Below are 18,307 nucleotides of genomic sequence, written 5' to 3'. Positions count from 1 at the left end.
ATTAAAAAAAAAAAATTAGACAACAGAAACGCATAGATACATTGATTGCAGAATTAATTTTAATTGTAAATACATGTAAGAAGGAAAATAGAACAAGATATAAGTAAAACACTAAAGAGAACTAGATAAGTTGATTATTTTATACACAAACATCAATCGTAATTAAAGAACACTTTTAGAACACCATATTTATTCAAAGTATTTTTAAACTATTATTACAACTATTATATGTAAATACTAAATATTACAACTATTATTATATCGAGATTGATTTGTGATCTGGGGATTGAAATCTATTATTATTATTATTATTATTATTATTATTATTATTATTATTATTATTATTATTACTACTACTACTACAACTATTATTATTATTTTATTAACGTGTTAAAATTTAGTATTAGATTAACCTAAATGTTATATTGAACTAATTTATCCCTCTCTAAGCTAACCTTGAGCAACAGTGGCGAGGAAAAACTCCCTTTAACGGCCAGAAACCTCGGACAGACCCCGGCTCAAGGTGGGTCGTCTGTCTCGACCAAGGAGAGACCAAAGGGTCTAAAGCTGGACCAAAGGAGGACCACATAAAAGAAAGGAAACGGAGAAAGGACTGAAGACAAAAGAGTCAAAATAGGGCTAGAAAAAGAAGAAAGGACAACATTGAGTCAGGAACAAACAAACAAACATCTGACCAAAGGGTCAAAGCCGACCCATCCAGACCAAAGAGTCTAAATAGGACCACACTAAAGAGAGGAAATAAATAAGACCAACACAAACACCACATCAGACCAACACAAGCACCACACCAGACCAACACAAGCACCACACCAGACCAACACAATCACCTCACCAGACCAACACAAGCACCTCATCAGACCAACACAAACATCACACCAGATCAACACAAGCACCTCATCAGACCAACACAAGCACCACACTAGACCAACACAAACACCACACCAGACCAACACAAGCACCTCATCAGACTAACACAAGCACCTCTTCAGACCAACACAAGCACCACACCAGACCAACACAAGCACCTCACCAGACCAACACAAGCACCTCATCAGACTAACACAAGCACCTCTTCAGACCAACACAAGCACCACACCAGACCAACACAAGCACCTCACCAGACCAACACAAACACCTCACCACACCAACACAAACACCACACCAGACCAAAACAAGCACCTCACCAGACCAACACAAACATCACACCAGATCAACACAAGCACCTCATCAGACTAACACAAGCACCTCTTCAGACCAACACAAGCACCACACCAGACCAACACAAGCACCTCACCAGACCAACACAAACACCTCACCACACCAACACAAGCACCTCACCAGACCAACACAAGCACCACAAAGACCAACACAAGCACCTCATCAGACCAACACAAGCACCACACCAGACCAACACAAACATCACACCAGACCAAAACAAGCACCACACCAGACCAACACAAACATCACACCAGACCAACACAAGCACCTCACCAGACCAACACAAACATCACACCAGACCAATACAAACATCACACCAGACCAACACAAGCACCACAACAAAACCAAAACAAGCCCCATCCAGACTGACACAAGCGCCATAACTGAAAGGAAGCACGACCCCAGACCAAAAAGATACTGAACCAGACTAAAAGAAGTACTACACCAGGATGAAACACGCACCAGACCAGACCAAAACAAAACAAAACACAGACCAAAGGAAGCACTACCCCAGACCACAAGAAGCACTACCCCAAACCACAAGAAGCACTACCCCAAACCACAAGAAGCACTACCCCAAACCACAAGAAGCACTACCCCAAACCACAAGAAGCACTACCCCAAACCACAAGAAGCACTACACCAGACCACAAGAAGCACTACCCCAGACCACAAGAAGCACTACCCCAGACCACAAGAAGCACTACACCAGACCAAAAAAGAACTACACCAGGACAAAGGAGGCACTACACCAGGACAAAGGAAGCACTACACCAGGACAAAACAAGCACCAGACCTGACCAAAACAAAAACCAGACCAAAAAAGAACTACACCAGACCAAAAGCAGCACCAGACCAGACAAAAAGAAGCACTACACCAGACCAGAAGCAGAACACAACAGCAGACCAAAACAAGCATTACACCAAAACTACTCTAACCGTTATCAAATCAAACCAACCATAATCATCATAATAATAAAAATTGTCCATAATCGACAAAATCTAGACAACTTCACCTTCAAAGCATCAAACTCCAAAGGCATTCACATGAAAATGTATGAACATGAAGGTATATAAACATGATAATTATAAACATGATAATAAATCAACATGATAATGTAATCAATATCAACTACTCAAACATCATCATGCGTGATAATGAAAAAACATGATTATGAAAAAAAACATGATAATTTAATCAGTACCTACTAATCAAACATGATCATGCATGATAATACATAAACATGATAATGTATTAAGGCTCATTCATACTTCACAAGATGCAAGAACTTCTTGTTCTTGCACCCGGAGTTGCAGAACAAAATGAAGTCATTATTACCTTGTCACCATGGAACTGTCCTCAGTTAGAAAACGTTTCCATGGTTAAAAGGCAAAAGTGACTTCATTTTGTTCTGCAGCTCAGAGTGCAAGAGCAAGTTCTTGTGTCTTGTGAAGTATGAATGGGCTTTTAGACATGATGATGTATCAGTATCTACTACTCAAACATGATCACGCATGATAATGTATAAACATGACGATAAATAAACATGATCATTTATAAACATGATTTATTTATGACAATGTAATCTAGTAATCAAACATTATCATGCATGATAATGTATAAACATGATATCGTTATCTACTACTCAAAGATGATTGTGCATGATAATATATAAACATGACAATATATTAAGGCTCATTCATACTTCACACTTATTGTACTTGCACCCTGAGCTACAGTACAAAAGTCATTATTGCCTTGCAACCATGGAACTGTCCTCAGTTAGAAAACGTTTCCAAGGCAAAAGTGACTTCATTTTGTTCTGCAGCTTACGGGTGCAAGAACAAGAAGTTCATGCGTCTTGTGAAGTATGAATGAGCCCTTAGACATAATCAGTATCTACTACTCAAACATGATCATGCATGATAATATATAAACATGATAATATATAAACATGATTATGTAATCAGTAACTACTACTCAAACATGATCTTGCATGATAATGTATAAACATGATAATAAACATGATTATGTAATCAATATGTACAACTCAAACATGATCTTGCATGACCAACAGCAACACATAATCTAGTCAGTCAAATACTTAAAAGAACAGGCAATCCCTTCGTGATCAGAGAAATATGTTGGCACCACTACAGAGTGAACTTCAAACTGTGTTGTTTTGACAAATATATGGTCAATTAGGGTCCCTCTCTCGGTTGTAGGAGAGTCAACATACTGAATATAGCCTCTATCAAGCATCAATTTGGACAATTTGGAAGATTTCAGTATGTCCTCATTAAAGTCTCCTACAATAACAATGGTTCCGCCCTTAGACTGCAGCCAATTTAATAGCCTCTTCAGGTTTTTGATGAACAAAGACATGGCATAAGATGGGGGACGATAAATCACAACAGCTAAAATATTGAAAGCCTGATTATTATATGCCATACATTCCAAATCAAAATGAGGTACTGTGACATCATAAGCCCCATTTACATCACAGTACATGCCAACTCCCCCATGTTGTTGGCCACATAACTCTACAAGTGCTGGATTGGTGCTACTATTGTAACTATCACTACGGGACCGACTATGAAATAGGAAATTATCTATTTGCACCGTGTCTAAACACGAGTCAGCACTTAGCCATGTCTCTGTCACAGCAATGCAGTTAGGCCGCCAAAGCTGTGTGCACCGTGTCAAATCGGACACATGCCTACTTAAACCTTGAACATTCATCAAAAACAACACAAAAAAGGGTTCATTGTAGATGGGCCGAGACATACTTTCTGTCAAGAAGGGAGGCATAAAATGTAAAGCAAATTTAACCTGATCATTGCAATAAATGGCCTTTTCTTTGAAGTCTTGGATGATGAGACCAGACAGGGTTCTTACTCTACTTAATGCTACATATGCTTGACCAGCAGAATCAATTTGATCAAGGGACACAACTGCGTTATCAACAGAAATGCCTTGGACCTTATGAACAGTACAGGCCCACGCAAGTCTAAGAGGAAACTGACGCCGAATGCCACCTTGATTGTTTGCACGTTCCTCCTCCGGTTCAATACGTGTACATCCAGCTAGATCAGGGGACGGGTGTCTATAACGTTGCCTTTTTTGAGAACCAGCAACGCTATCATCAAATAAAATGTAAACTGCTACTGGGAATGTTCTACCTGACCAAATAACATCTGTAATTGTGCCGCATATGCCATTAACAAGGCCATCATTAACATCTATATTTTTACATAGCATAATGCGTGCTCCGTTACCCAAAAATACCTCCTCTGGCAAGCATGTATGCTCGGTATTTAACAGAGGGGTCATTCTATCCTCCAATTTCCCTGTTTTCTTATTACGACTATAATCCTTCGCAACTATCTTTACAAAATCCGGGCAGGTTTCACAAAGTTTATGGTGATTAAAGTCGTCAACTTGCCTATTTCTGGAATAAATATGCAAAGCCTCAGACTCTTCCCCGGTTTCACAAAGTTTTAACAATTCAATATCTGAATTTAGCAGGGATGTAGTCCTGGATCGCGTTCTCAAACGGTTCAGCAATTGGGCAAAATCCTCATCTTTCTGACGCATGATCGTCGTCAATTCCACAAATGAGAATTTTGCCCACAAGTCTGAACTGTCTCCATCTCTATACAGGGCTGTATCTTTAATTGGCCTTAACTGATAAAAATCCCCTACAGCTATTACACAAATATTACCAAACCGGGAAGAGTCACCTGATTGTTTGATTTGTGTCAGTCTACTGTCAATATATAGCATTAAATTATGGCCGACCATGGAAATCTCATCAATAATCAAAATCTGTAAATCCCTAAATCTGACACGGACAGTATTTGCCTTGTCTTCTAATAACGTTTTGACTGGCTTTGTTGGGGGGACTGGTATGTGAAAAGTATTATGGATAGTAGCTGCCTTTAAATTGTATGCTGCTACCCCTGTTGGTGCGGTAAGGAGGACGCTGATGCCATCAGGATCCCGGCACAAAGGTGCCAGCAACCTGGTAGCTTCATACTGTATTGCTCTAATCAGGTGACTCTTCCCGGTTCCCGCCCCACCCGTAATAAATACATGAAATGGCTCTGGTTTGTTACCCGCTACTTTGTTCAAACACCATGCCCGGATTTTGTAAAAAATGGCCAATTGCTGTTCATTTAATGAACGGACTAAAGCTAAACCCTCTTGCCTACTAAGGATATTATTTTGTCTCTCTATATGGGCTATTTCCTCGTGGCGTACAGCCAACTCAGGAATGGGAAGAGGCTCCTCTTCTTCAGGGTATTGGGCTCGTTGCTGTTCTATTTCCTCGATGCAGTCTAAACGTTCAGATTCCTGCTCGGGACACAACGAAGCCCATCCGCTCTCTAGGACTTCGTCACAGACGACTTCCTCCTGGAGCTTTTCGATGTCTTCTTTTATGACATCAAATTTACTTCTATTCAATTTAACTATTGAACGTACACTATGTATTGAACCGTCGGAGAACTCAATGCTGCCATTTTTATAAAACAGCAAAAACGTCTCGCAATTATCCGGTTTCAATTCTGTACGATAGGGCACAAACAGTTCAATCAGGACCCTATAGTACAGTTCTGGATTTTTGGTTTTTGAAGGACGCATATGATCAATTACGGCAGCTTCAGATCTCGTTCGTTTTACAATATATCCGCAATCATTTTGAAGTTGAATGGACTTCTTAGATTTTTGGCTGTTTGAAAGGACGCGATACTCTGACGCAAACGTCGCAATACACATATCACTAAACACGTCATCGTCTGGGCGGTTCTTATACCGGTCTACAATGTTTAGCATCCATATGTCCTCCTCTCGATCTGTTTCCTCAATGGTGCTTAACGGTTTGCTCATTCTAACTATGTTTTCTCCCGTTGGAATAAAAACGAGCTTCCTGGAAGACTCCATCAAATGCATACCCGTTAATAAATAAATGGCCTCCTGAGCAGATACTTCTCTATTATGGAGGAAAACTGTACCCACTTTTTTCAATGCCTCCTTGGCGTCTAGATTCCCTTTCTGTGCTTCCTTTTGAGAGTTAGCCAATAATAATCCTATCTCCCGTTCAGATTTGCCCATATATGATATTACGTACACAATGCAAGCATAGGGATTGCAAACATACTGAATATCAAAATTTGCATTCCACAATTTGGCGATCCCCCTACTAAAATTATTAATCCAAATAGCGTTGACTTTCCTCATCAAAACAATATGTGTACGACCACCCAAAGAACAATAAGCTATTTCAAAAACTTCCTGATTAAACCCCAGAGAATCAAACAGATCTTCGGGGAGGACATATGCGCAGTCTTTGGCAGAACTAGCTTTTTTGACAGCAGCCACAAGCGCTGCAGCTCGTTCAGCATTTATGGTCCTATGGCATATGCATGGCACTTCTCGGGCTTCATCCTGGGGGTTATCTTTATTGTCTTTGTGACACTTGGGGCATTTAGGTTTACTAGATCGTTTTATAAAAGTGCGTGCAGACGGGGGACGGGGGAAATTAAAACGACAAACAGTTTTGTTTTTCCTACATGATTTGGAGTGGTTCTCTGAATGTTTCTGCACAGAGGTGACGATTTCGTGTAACGCATCGTCCTCTGGTGGCAGCTCACAGGTGACGTATTTATCTATAAACGCGATCACCTCTTCATCTGTATTAACATCTAATTTAGGTGCTCCTCGAACCCACAGAAGTATATGGACATGTGGGGAGCCTCGCTGTTGGAACTCAACGCGGTAAAAATAGTCATCTATTTCACCTATAGGATGTGCTGGGGACATTAAAACGTCCTTCAGAAATATACGCCAGCGATAATCAAACATCCTAGCCGCGGTAGCTGGATTACGCTGCAAGAGTTCACAACGCTCTGCCCACTCTAAGTCCTCTACAGTTTGATCACGGCCATCCTGTCTAAGAACGGTGTTAATTAAGTTTTTCCAGCGCATATCTGCGCTGGAAAAAGAACAAAACCAGGTCGGATTCTCGCGCTTGTGCAGCAATGCCATCATGTGTCTCTTACCACCGCCCCAATATGGTGGAGAGCCTCTAATCGGCCTAAGAAAACGATAGCCACAATCGCGCTCTACCATCTTCTTAAGTGATTCTTTTAGATCCGAATCATTGCTGCCGCGATCGTTAGGTCGGTTAGGATTAGTATCACCCTTCCGAAGTGCGATGGATACACTAGACACCACTTGCTGAAGAACCGATAAATAATATGCATAAAAAATGAACGATAAACACCGCGCAAATCGTCCATCGGCATGCATTATACGATTGTTTAAATAGCGATATAAAGTTATACGAATCAGTCTTTTGTCAAGAAATGTACCGCGGCCTTGTGGAAACAAACAAGGAAAGCATTTGGCTTCATTTCCCTTATCTGAAAGTAATTTGATAGGGTTGTTACCCTCAGTGGGAGCTAGATTTAAAACGCCGTCCAAGTACTGATCTAAAATGTGTTGGCCTAAATTCACGGGCAAAGAACAAGTATCCTGAAAGATGCAGTATCGCTGTTGGTCATGCAGGACTTCGTCATCAAGGTTCACATCAGGAGGTTTTCCATCCTCTTGATGTGAATTTGATGACTTGTCCTTACCTTCATCTAAAGAAACATCCATTTCTTCAATGTCTGGATCCTGATCTTCTCTAGAAAATTGATTAATCCACGCTTCATCAAAATTAATATCTGAAAAATACCTATTAATGCTCTTTAAACGCTGAATTGCTAACTTAATACGCATTGTGTTGACAAACCTATATTTATAATGGCCTTTATAAGTGAGTTTGCGCTTAAGTTTAATTGGCAACACAACACCACCCAAGTCTGAACGGGGCAATAACTTGGCTGTTTCTGCTATATTTGAAGGCACACAGGTGACTGGCCCGTGAATTCCCTTTTGGCCTCCCTTAGGTAACGCTACCATCTTCATCAAAGCTACATTGGGCGAGACCAAAAGTTCCTCCACATCGTTTAAAAATGCCAATTCTTCTGGGATGGGATCAAGTTCCAAGTTGTTATAAGAACTTTCTGGTGGAATGCAACCCCTAAGAATCTTACGGTGACAGGTGAAACAAATCCACAACTTACCTCTGGCTGTTTTCTTCACCGAACATGGGCGGGCACAGGCTTTACTACATTTATGTAAATATGTGTCTTTAATACACTTATTAGCTACATCTAAAACTCTGTCGTTCTTTCTATAGTTATTTAAGCTACAAGGTTTTACAGATTTTTCAAAGAATAATCTATGGCAGACAGAGCAGATGAATTCTGGCCCCTTTTCAACTTTCGTTAAGAAACACTGTGCTACATAATCAAAGTCCTTTAATTTGAGTTTATGCTGTTTTTTAGAAGTCTCTTGAATATGCTTTTTATTTTCCTGAGTATGATATCTTGTTTTACTGCTTATAATTTTATCTTCCCTATATATGGGATTTTTGTACTTAATTTTACTTGCTGCTTTTGATTTCTCTCGATGTGATAAACTTCCCCTATACTTTTCTTTACTAAGTGATTTCTTTTTATCTCTATGTAACTGATCTGTACTATATTTTACTTTGCTGTAAGCTTTAACGCTTTCTTGGTGCAGCTTGTCCTTACTATATTTTTCTACACTGTAAGCTTTAACGCTTTCTTGGTGCAGCTTGTCCCTACTATATTTATCGACACTGTAAGCTTTAACGCTTTCTTGGTGCAGCTTGTCCCTACTATATTTATCGACACTGTAAGCTTTAACGCTTTCTTGGTGCAGCTTATCCCTCCTATATTTTTGAATGCTCATTGCTTTAACTTGATCCCTGTGTAGCATATTTTCTTTGTACAACTCTATACTTCTTTTTTTCAACATGTTTCTTAATGAAAGTTGTTGCCAGTACTTCTGTCTGTTCATTTGCCTAATGTTTTGTCTATGGGCTGTGTTCTGTCTATATGTTACTCTACGTAGGTCCTTAATACTCTCTTTGAAATGAGCCTGCTCATATTTCGTTCTAAAATACTCTTTCATTTTCTCTCGACGTCCAAGTACAAATTTACTCACTTTCTTAGTTACGTCTGAGTCCCCACTTACCTTTGGTACTCGTGCATCATGTGTTGCTGAGATTGTGCTAGATCTCAAACTACGCCCTGTGTTATTGTTATTTATCTGACAAACACCACAACAACCCTGCCCTCCAGAATCTTTAACACATATAACTACCTCGTAATGATTTCGATTGCAGTTTTCTAAGTAAATAGATTGACTTGACTGTGCTTTACCCTTACATGTGTATTCAAGCCAATTCCCATCCAAGAATGTAAATATACCTACCCCTAAAAGGTCAGCCGTTACCTGTATCTCGACCTCTGTGGCCCAACTACCTACATATTTCATTCTTTTTGTTTGGATATACTCATAAACTGAGGGGGAATAGTGACACCATAAACTCTTATATTTTAGAGAATTCTTTTCTAGTTCTTTTACTATCGAAATCCTTATTCTTCTATGATTCTTTTGAGTTCCACTTACTGCAAAGGAGATTGCACGGAAAAAACAATTCCCATCAGCAACAATGGACTCATTTTTACATGGGGCGCCTAATGACCTACTGGTGGTAGTTTGTGATATATTTATATGTTCAAACTGTATTTCTAACTTCCTACACAAAGACTGGCAAATATCATTATCTATAGGGGTGAAATATCTCGTTCTTTGAGTATGGCTGATAAACTGTAAACCGGCCTCAACCTTTTTAGAGAGGATAGTTTTGGATTTCTTTGATCTGTGAATGCCTTTGGTGTTTGGAGGCTTTGCTTCAACCTTAGGCACACTATTACCAACTGACTGCATCTGCTCGCTAATGTTAGCATCCTCACTGATGTTAACATCCTCGACGATGGCAACATCCTCGACGATGGCAACATCCTCGACGATGGCAACATCCTCGACGATGGCAACATCCTCGACGATGGCAACATCCTCGACGATGGCAACATCCTCGACGATGGCAACATCCTCGACGATGCCAACATCCTCGACGATGGCAACATCCTCGACGATGGCAACATCCTCGCTGATGGCAACATCCTCGCTGATGGCAACATCCTCAGATGCAACAGTTACAACAACACCAGTCAGCTCAAACTGTTTCTCCGCACGCTTATAACAACGTGCTAAACGACAAAAGTGCCCAGACAGATCTTCAATAGACCTAAAGAACACCACAACACTTTTGCCATAAGCATCTACCATCCCACTCACACTCCGAGAGTGAGAGTCGACCACAGCGTACACACCGTTATCATGAATGATGGCACAAGTGCTGCCACACATGGTGAACAGGCAGGTGTCATACAGTGCCAACATTCTTTCTAAACCACTGCGCAGGCTCACAATGATCATGTTATCAATAAACTCCCCACTGTCAACACCAACTACACCGGGAAGACCTTCAGTAAACTCAAAACAAACCTTTTGTCCCTCAATGTCCCACTCATGTGGGAGCTCTGGGACCAACAACATACTTGACCCGGGAGCAATCCTGCCACTAACTTTGCAGTATCTATACAACTCATCACCCAAAACAAGAGTCCGGTCTAAGTCCTGCTTCTGCCACAACGACACACGACCCACAGTGTGCTTAGCAAGACTCATCAGTGCAATCCCCATACACTGAGAGCCAGCAAACGCGAACCGATTACTCCCCTGGTGAAAGGAGCCACGGATGTTCCGTGGAAGAGTGACCGGCACCGACTCACCTTGACTTACCTCAGCAACACCGGGGCCGTCTTCTTCTCTTCTACAACCTGCTTTAACCGGTGCATCAAGACCAAAACCAACAATCTCAACATCACCATCATCTACATCAACAACATCACTCCGGGTCTTCTTGGTCCTTCCATCGGCTTTCCTTGGACTGCGGATGTGACGCTTCCTGTTCTTCTTCCTCTTCTGTAAAAAGAAAAATAAATATGCTTGAGCAATGTATAATACAAAGAAAAAATCAATACTTGATTTATATTGATAAAGCTATGAGAAAATAGCGTGGGGGAACCAGGTTTCCTTCATCGCAAAGGCCTGAAAGTTTGTTGGGCTGAGAATATAGTAAAAATAACTAATTCTGTTTTAACAGGGAATTACCTCCAAATAAGGTGGTAAAGCACTACTTCAAACTAAATCTAGAACATGTCATTTTATAGTAAGTTTGAAGTGATTTCTCATTACAAACTGTTTTATATTATTAATTGCACAAATCTGATAAACGAGTGTGACAGACAACGGCACCTGAACTTTAGATTTCAGTTTAGTACATCAGGCTTTAACCTCTTAACCCCCACCTGAACTGAGCACATTTCTCCAGTTTGACTTTACCCAAATCTAAAAGCTTTTTGGAAAAGGTGTCAAAATAGAACAAAAAAGTGGATGAAAATGGAACAAAAATGTTACAGAAGAGCGACAATAATATGACAAAAAAGTGACAGAAATACAACGAAAAAATGATAAAACGTTCACAAAAATATAACAAATGCGACAGCAAAAGCAGAAACTAAAAAGCTACAAATAAAAGGCCACACAAAGACAAAAATGAAGCAAATATGTGACAAAAAAGAGACAAAGAAGCAATAAAAGAGCAACAAAAACATGCCAAAAAAGCAACAATAACACAAAAAGTGAAAAGAGTGTAAAAAAATGCGGCTATACGACAAAGCAGTTGGGATCAGTTTTGTAGGTCTTAGCTTTCCAATGAAGTGTAACACTGTTGCTCTCCAGTACAGATGCTTTTATAATTGGGTAAAGTCAAACTGTAGAAAATGCACTTGGCTATCAGGTAAAGTCACAGAACATTCACACTATACAGCCTCTTTTTACGTTCATCAAGAATAACACTTTTTGACTTATAATACCAATAATGATAATACTCAAATGAACACTCCAATACCAACCTGGCCTTTCACCAGAACATCAGCGTCGTTGGCAGGCGGTGTTCCAAGTGGCCCAGCTCCGGGCTCCGTCTATGTGGTAAATAAAGTCATGATTAACCAAAACAATAACCTCCAGAATTCACTCACTGAGCTTCAACTCTCGGCTGCACTAGCACTAATAAGGGCTTGATTGGGCTTATTGTGAACTACAATTGAACAAGTGTCTTTAAAGGGCTTAAAAAAAAGCATATGTAAAAACATTAGCGTGTAGAGTGTTTTTGTAATTGTAAATAATATCACAATAGTCATCAGTAAAGCCTATATTTGCTTTGAACAGACTTGGGAACACAGGCAGGTTATGCATATAAAGTATGCTTTTAAAGTTAGAGACACCAACCTGGTCCTTCTCCATCACATCAGGAGAAACACCGCCCACATCAGCACTGGATGCTCCAGGGGTCACCTTTACAGCTGGCACCTCCTGGACAGTAAATGAATAAAACACAATGAGTTAAGTATTATACAGTAATAAAATACATTCACGCCAAAGACACCGACCAGGTCCTCCAGCAACGAGTCCAGGATCTTCAGGTCATCAGAGGGTGACTGGTCACTCTTGGTCCTAACAAGGAGTTTCCTTGGATCGCGGTTGTGACCCTTCCTCCTCTTCTTCCTGCCCTATAAAAGAGACAAAGCATATGATACAGCAATGTGTAATAGGGAAAAAACAATACTTGGTTTATTCATAATGCTGTGGGAAAAACTTGAGAGGGAAACCAGGCTTCTTTCATGGCAAAGGCCTGAAAGTTTATGTTTGGTTGAGAATATACTACAAAATAACTAATTCTGTATTAACAGTGAATTAACCTCTACTAATACAAAAGATGATTTACTAATGCAGGAGGTTAATAGCAAGCACTACTTCAAACTGAAACAGGCACATTTCACAGACTGGTACAAGCTATTCATCAGTAGAAACCTTTTTATATTACTTGTGCAAATCTGATTGATTGATTGATTGATTGATTGATTGATTGATTGATTGATTGATTGATTAACGAATGTGACACACAACGGCACCTGCACTTTAGATTTCAGTTTAGTACATCAGGCTTTAACCTCTTAACCCCCACCTGAACTGAGCACATTTTCTCCAGCTTTACCCAAATCTAAAAGCTTTTGGCAAAAGTTATAGCAACAAAAACGAGGATGAAAATGTGACAAAAGAGCAATGAAAACATAACAAAAAGGACCAACAAAAAAGAAAGACCATGAAAAAGTGACAAAAAGCAAATAAGTGAGAAAAAGAGCGACGAAAAAGTGCCAGAAAAGAAACAATAATGCAACAAAAACATGACAAAAGAGCGTAACAAAAATGCAACGATAATACGACAAAAACAGGATCAGTTTTGTAGGCCTTGGCTTTCAAATGAGGCGTAACACTGTTGCTCTACAGTACAGAAGCTTAGATTTAGGTAAAGCCGAACTGGAGAAAATGTGCTCAGTTATGGTGGGGGTTAAGAGGTTAAATCACATTGCATGTACAGATGCTGGAAGTTTTGTTAATGAAAACAGATTTTTACCATAATATAGGCAAGCATAAGCTTAAAGGAATAGGCCACCGTTTTTCCACACTGAGATATCTTCATACCTGAGCTTAGGAGTTCTTTTGTAGCTGTCTGGTCTTCACAGGTGCAGGTGCTTCACAGAGCGCAGACGGCGTTAGCATTTAGCCTCTCCGCCTCTCCTCTATAGCTCCAAAAAAGGTCAAGTTAGAAGCGACCAAAATCTTCCACATTTCCCCTATTTACATACGGTTACATGAGCCTTTACACAATCCAAGTATAGTTACACAAAATTAAACATGTGCATATTCTAAGCGGATAAAAAGATATATAAACTATATTGCAAGGCGTAGTAATATCACCACGCCTTGCAATATAGTTCCCTTTTTATTCGCTTACAAAATCGTCATGTTTAATTTTGTGTAACTATACTTGGATTGTGTAAAGGCTCATGTAACCGTATGTAAATAAGGGGAAACCTGGAAGATTTTGGTCGCTTCTAACTTCACTCCTGTTTGGTCCCGTAGAAGAGGCTAAATGCTAATGCCATCTGTGCTCTGTTTACGTGACTGAGCGCACATAAAGACCAGACAGCTACAAAAGAACTCCTAAGCTCAGGTATGAAGATATCTCAGTGTGGAAAAACGGTGGCCTATTCCTTTAACCAAGCACATTTTTTCCAGTTCAGCTTTACCCAAATCTAAAAGCTTCTTGATTGGAGCGTTCACAGCCTGTAGGCCAGTGTAATGCCTCATTTGAAAGCGAAGACCTACAAAACTGCTCTAAAATGTTCCCAAATGTGGACACAACCGCCGCTGTGTTGTGGACATAACCCGTGACTTTTTTGTCACCTGTTATGCTGTGTTTTTGTCGCTATCAAGACATGTTTTTTTAAAGAAGCTTTTACATTTGGATAAAGTTGAAATGGAGAGAATGTGCCCGGTTAATGCAGGGGTTAAGAGGATAAAGGTCATGCTGGAGACACCAACCTGGTCCTTCATCGCATCAGGAGAAACGGCGCCCACATCAGCACTGGTAGATGACGCTCCGGGTGTCACCTCCACAGCTGGCACCGCCTGGACAGTAAATGAATAAAACACAATGAGACAAATATTTAGATAGTACGGGTCGTTTTCTTTCCTGACCCACTGTAAATCAAACCTGACCCACCCGACCCGAAAAAAAAAAGTTTGCCAACCCAACCCGAACCCGCACACATTGAAAAACTGCAACATGAGTCACGTTGCAGCTGCTATGACTTAAAGGAACAGGCCACCGTTTTTACATACTGAGATATGTTCTTACCTGAGCTGTGACGAGTTCTTTAGGACCTGTCTGATCTTCCCCCGTGCCTTCAGTCACGTAAACACAGCGCAGACGGCGTTAGCATTTAGCCTCTCCCTCTCTCCTCTATAGCTCCAAAACAGGTCAAGATAGAAGCTACCAAGCTCTTCCACGTTTTCCCTATTTAAATATGGTTACGTGAAGTGTTCCACTACAAAGTATAATTACACACAATTAAACAATGTGGATTTTCTAAGCGGATAAAAGGGGGAACTATATTGTAAGGCGTAATAATACCAGGAGTAGTTCGAAATCCGCCCAGTAATCTTCACTTTACTGTGCGGATACCAAATTACTCCTGGTTAATTTTGCGTAATTATACTTTGTAGTGGAACACTTCCTGTAACCATATTTAAATAGGGAAAACATGGAAGAGCTTGGTAGCTTCTATCTTGACCTGTTTGGAGCTATAGAGGAGAGAGGGAGAGGCTAAATGCTAACGCCGTCTGCGCTGTGTTTACGTGACTGAAGGCACGGGTGAAGATCAGACAGGTCCTAAAGAACTCGTCAAAGCTAAGGTAAGAACATATCTCAGTATGTAAAAACGGTGGCCTATTCCTTTAAAACAGGAGCGCGTCAGTGGAGAATTAACACTTGATGCTTTGTTTTGCTACTGCACCGCGGAGGAAGCTTTGAAATCGCTTATCATGAAACAAGGAGCAGAAACTATCATGAGGCTTTACTTCTATCACGTTATGAAAATATCTTTCCGTCAAACTAAACAGAGTTTGGACTAAAGTGGAGCAGCCTTTACCTGACGCTACAAGGTGTTGCTCTCCTCAGGTTAACAAGATGCTGTGTCTTTTTTATTTTAGTTTTACCTTGTGTCTTGTTGATGCATTATTTTAATCACATGTGTGTTTCCCATATGTGCTTGGGCGCTGCTAATGTACCACATTTGTAGTCGTGATCAAAGTTATACAGAAGTGATAGGCCAGGTGACATCTAAACAAAAACACTAATGATACGTTTACCCCATAAAACTAAACGTTCAACAAAACACTGCGGGTGTCGAGTCGACCCGCGCATCACTATTAGGTAGTAATAAAATAAGTTCACACTAAAGACACCAACCTGGTCCTTCTCCATCACAGCAGGGGAAACGGCGGTCACATCAGCACTGGTAGATGACCTTCCAGGCGTCACCTCCACAGCTGGCACCGCCTGGACAGTAAATAAACAAAATACGATGAGACAAATACTTATATACTAATAATGTAAGCCCACACTAAAGACACCTACCCGGTCCTTCAGCTTCAAGTCCAGGATCTTCACGGCACCGGTGGGTGACGGAGCAGGTGTCACCACCACGACCTCGGCGGGGGGCCGCTTAAGAAATGACAAAATGAAAAGAATGTTGTGGTTCACGTCTGAAAGGCTTTATAATAATAACATGCACATTGTTTACATTCTAAAACACTTACCAGGTCTGGCACCGCAGGTGCTGTAGGAGTGGGAGGTGAACTGGCTTTCACCTTCACTGCCTTTGCTGCCTTCACCTGAAATGTATGTAAATATTCAGTCTTTAATCTCTTTACCCCCACCTGAACTGGGCACATTTAACCAAATCTAAAAGCTTCTTGACCAAAGTGTCAAAATGGAGATAAAAATGAGAATGAAAACGCAACCAAACAAAAGTGTTCAAAAAAACTGCAAAAGACTGGAAAAAACGTGCCGGAAAAGCAACAATGACACAATAAAAAAGGCTTGAAAAGGCGACTAAAGAGTCATGACAATGAAACAAAGAAGCCACAAAAATAAAACGAAAATGACAAAAAGTTGTGAAAAAGGATAAAAACACAATGAAAACACAGCAAAAGCGCTTAAAAAAACGGGGTAAAAATGTGACAAAAAAGCTATGATCACTTTTGCAGATCTTAGCTTTTAAATGAGCTGTTACACTGGCCAAGAAGCTTTTAGATTTGGGTAAAGGTGCACTGGAATAAATTTGCTCAGTCAAGGTGGGGGTTAAGAGGTTAAATATACAATATATCAAGCAGAAAAAGGTACAAACCTTCCGCTGGGGTTGGCTTGGCTTTGAGGCAGCAGCTTTCTGACGTCTCGCACGTGACGCCTAATAATTAAAGAACAAAAAAAAAACATAAATACTTCATATTTGTACACAAGGCAAATCATCCACTTTTACTTCAATTATTTCAACATTGTGTTGCAAAGCACAAGAGCTCACCTTGCACTCCACAGAGCCAGAAGGGACAAGCTTGTCCATCTTCTTTAGCATGGCTCTGCTGAAGAGAACGGGGGAAAGCGGGATGGAGAAGACAGACTCCACCTTAAAAGAATAAAAATAAACACAATCATTAATATATAACAATTCAATAATACAAAGATGCCAAATGGCCCAGAAATATTACAAACCTCCTGCTGAACCAGCCGCCTCTTGGGACCCCTTTGGGAGTGCACGGGGCTCCCCAGCTGGCTCCTCTGTAAGGACAGTATCCACAGTCTTAATAACATGCACTGATGGAGCTGAAGCTTTGAAAGTAGAGGCAAGTCTCACCTTGTTCCTCCGTCTCCTTTCCACCAGGGTAAAGGCATCAGGATCCGGCGTTGGATCACTGATGACTGGTGGGGGGGGTGGTGGAGACACAGGGGGTGGACTGGGATGTGTCTCCATGTGGATGTAGGACACTTGGAACAGCAAGTCAGCGTACAGCTTCATCCCCCCATCAGTGTCGCTCAGATGGACCTGTGAAAGATATGGGACAAAAACAGTTATTCTGGGCACCATTTTACTGAGTTAATTATTTCTACTAGACTTGTAATGCAGATGAATCTGATTCAAACTATATCAGAGTACTTACACCATCATGGCACCGCAAGTGCTGTTCTTTCAGCGGGAAGTACTCAGCAGCAGGGTAGAACTTGATACCTAGAACATAAAAATACAAACATAGCATTAATGTCTATGAAAGCTCAAATAAAATTAAACATATATAGTGATCAGACTCTATAGTTAAATGTATCCCTATAATACTCACCCATGCGTGCTGCGACACGGTGGTACTCCTGCCGCAGGTGCTCTTGCAGATACACTGGACTATCACCGCGAGGTGGAAAGTCCAGGACACAGACCTCAGGCCAGCGGCTGCAGACGGCTGCCAGGTAGTGGGCAAAGTCCACACCAGCCTCAGAGATGGTACGGCTGGACTTGAGGTTGTTGGAGGGAGCGGTCACGACCACGAGCGATGGCCTGC

The 18,307-nt window shown here is 40.8% G+C and overlaps 1 protein-coding gene and 1 long non-coding RNA gene across 2 annotated transcripts in view; both read right to left on the bottom strand.

Annotated features, from left to right (window-relative positions):
- Positions 1-1,983: 1,983 nt before the first annotated feature.
- LOC306974887 overlaps positions 1,984-18,307 on the bottom strand; it is an 87,592-nt gene continuing 71,268 nt past the window's right edge. The window contains exon 3 of the long non-coding RNA XR_013793672.1: positions 1,984-2,035. This is a non-coding gene — a long non-coding RNA (uncharacterized lncRNA). The remainder of the gene's footprint in view (positions 2,036-18,307) is intronic.
- Positions 10,464-17,505, bottom strand: LOC306975050 (uncharacterized protein; the record flags this gene model as incomplete). The annotated part of the gene is made up of 11 exons (XM_079572470.1): positions 17,281-17,505; positions 17,107-17,166; positions 16,517-16,591; positions 16,335-16,421; positions 16,167-16,256; positions 14,738-14,824; positions 12,742-12,861; positions 12,581-12,661; positions 12,205-12,273; positions 10,523-11,212; positions 10,464-10,472 (listed from the first exon to the last, which is right to left on the bottom strand). The coding sequence occupies exons 1-11, from the start codon at positions 17,329-17,331 to the stop codon at positions 10,464-10,466; spliced, it is 1,419 nt and encodes a 472-aa protein (XP_079428596.1). The 5' UTR covers positions 17,332-17,505.

This window comes from Gobius niger (genome assembly GCF_951799975.1).
Source record: "Gobius niger genome assembly, chromosome: 15".
Taxonomy (NCBI): Eukaryota; Metazoa; Chordata; class Actinopteri; order Gobiiformes; family Gobiidae; genus Gobius; species Gobius niger.
Note: the sequence above shows the minus strand (reverse complement) of the source record. Positions and strands in the feature narration are given on the sequence as shown.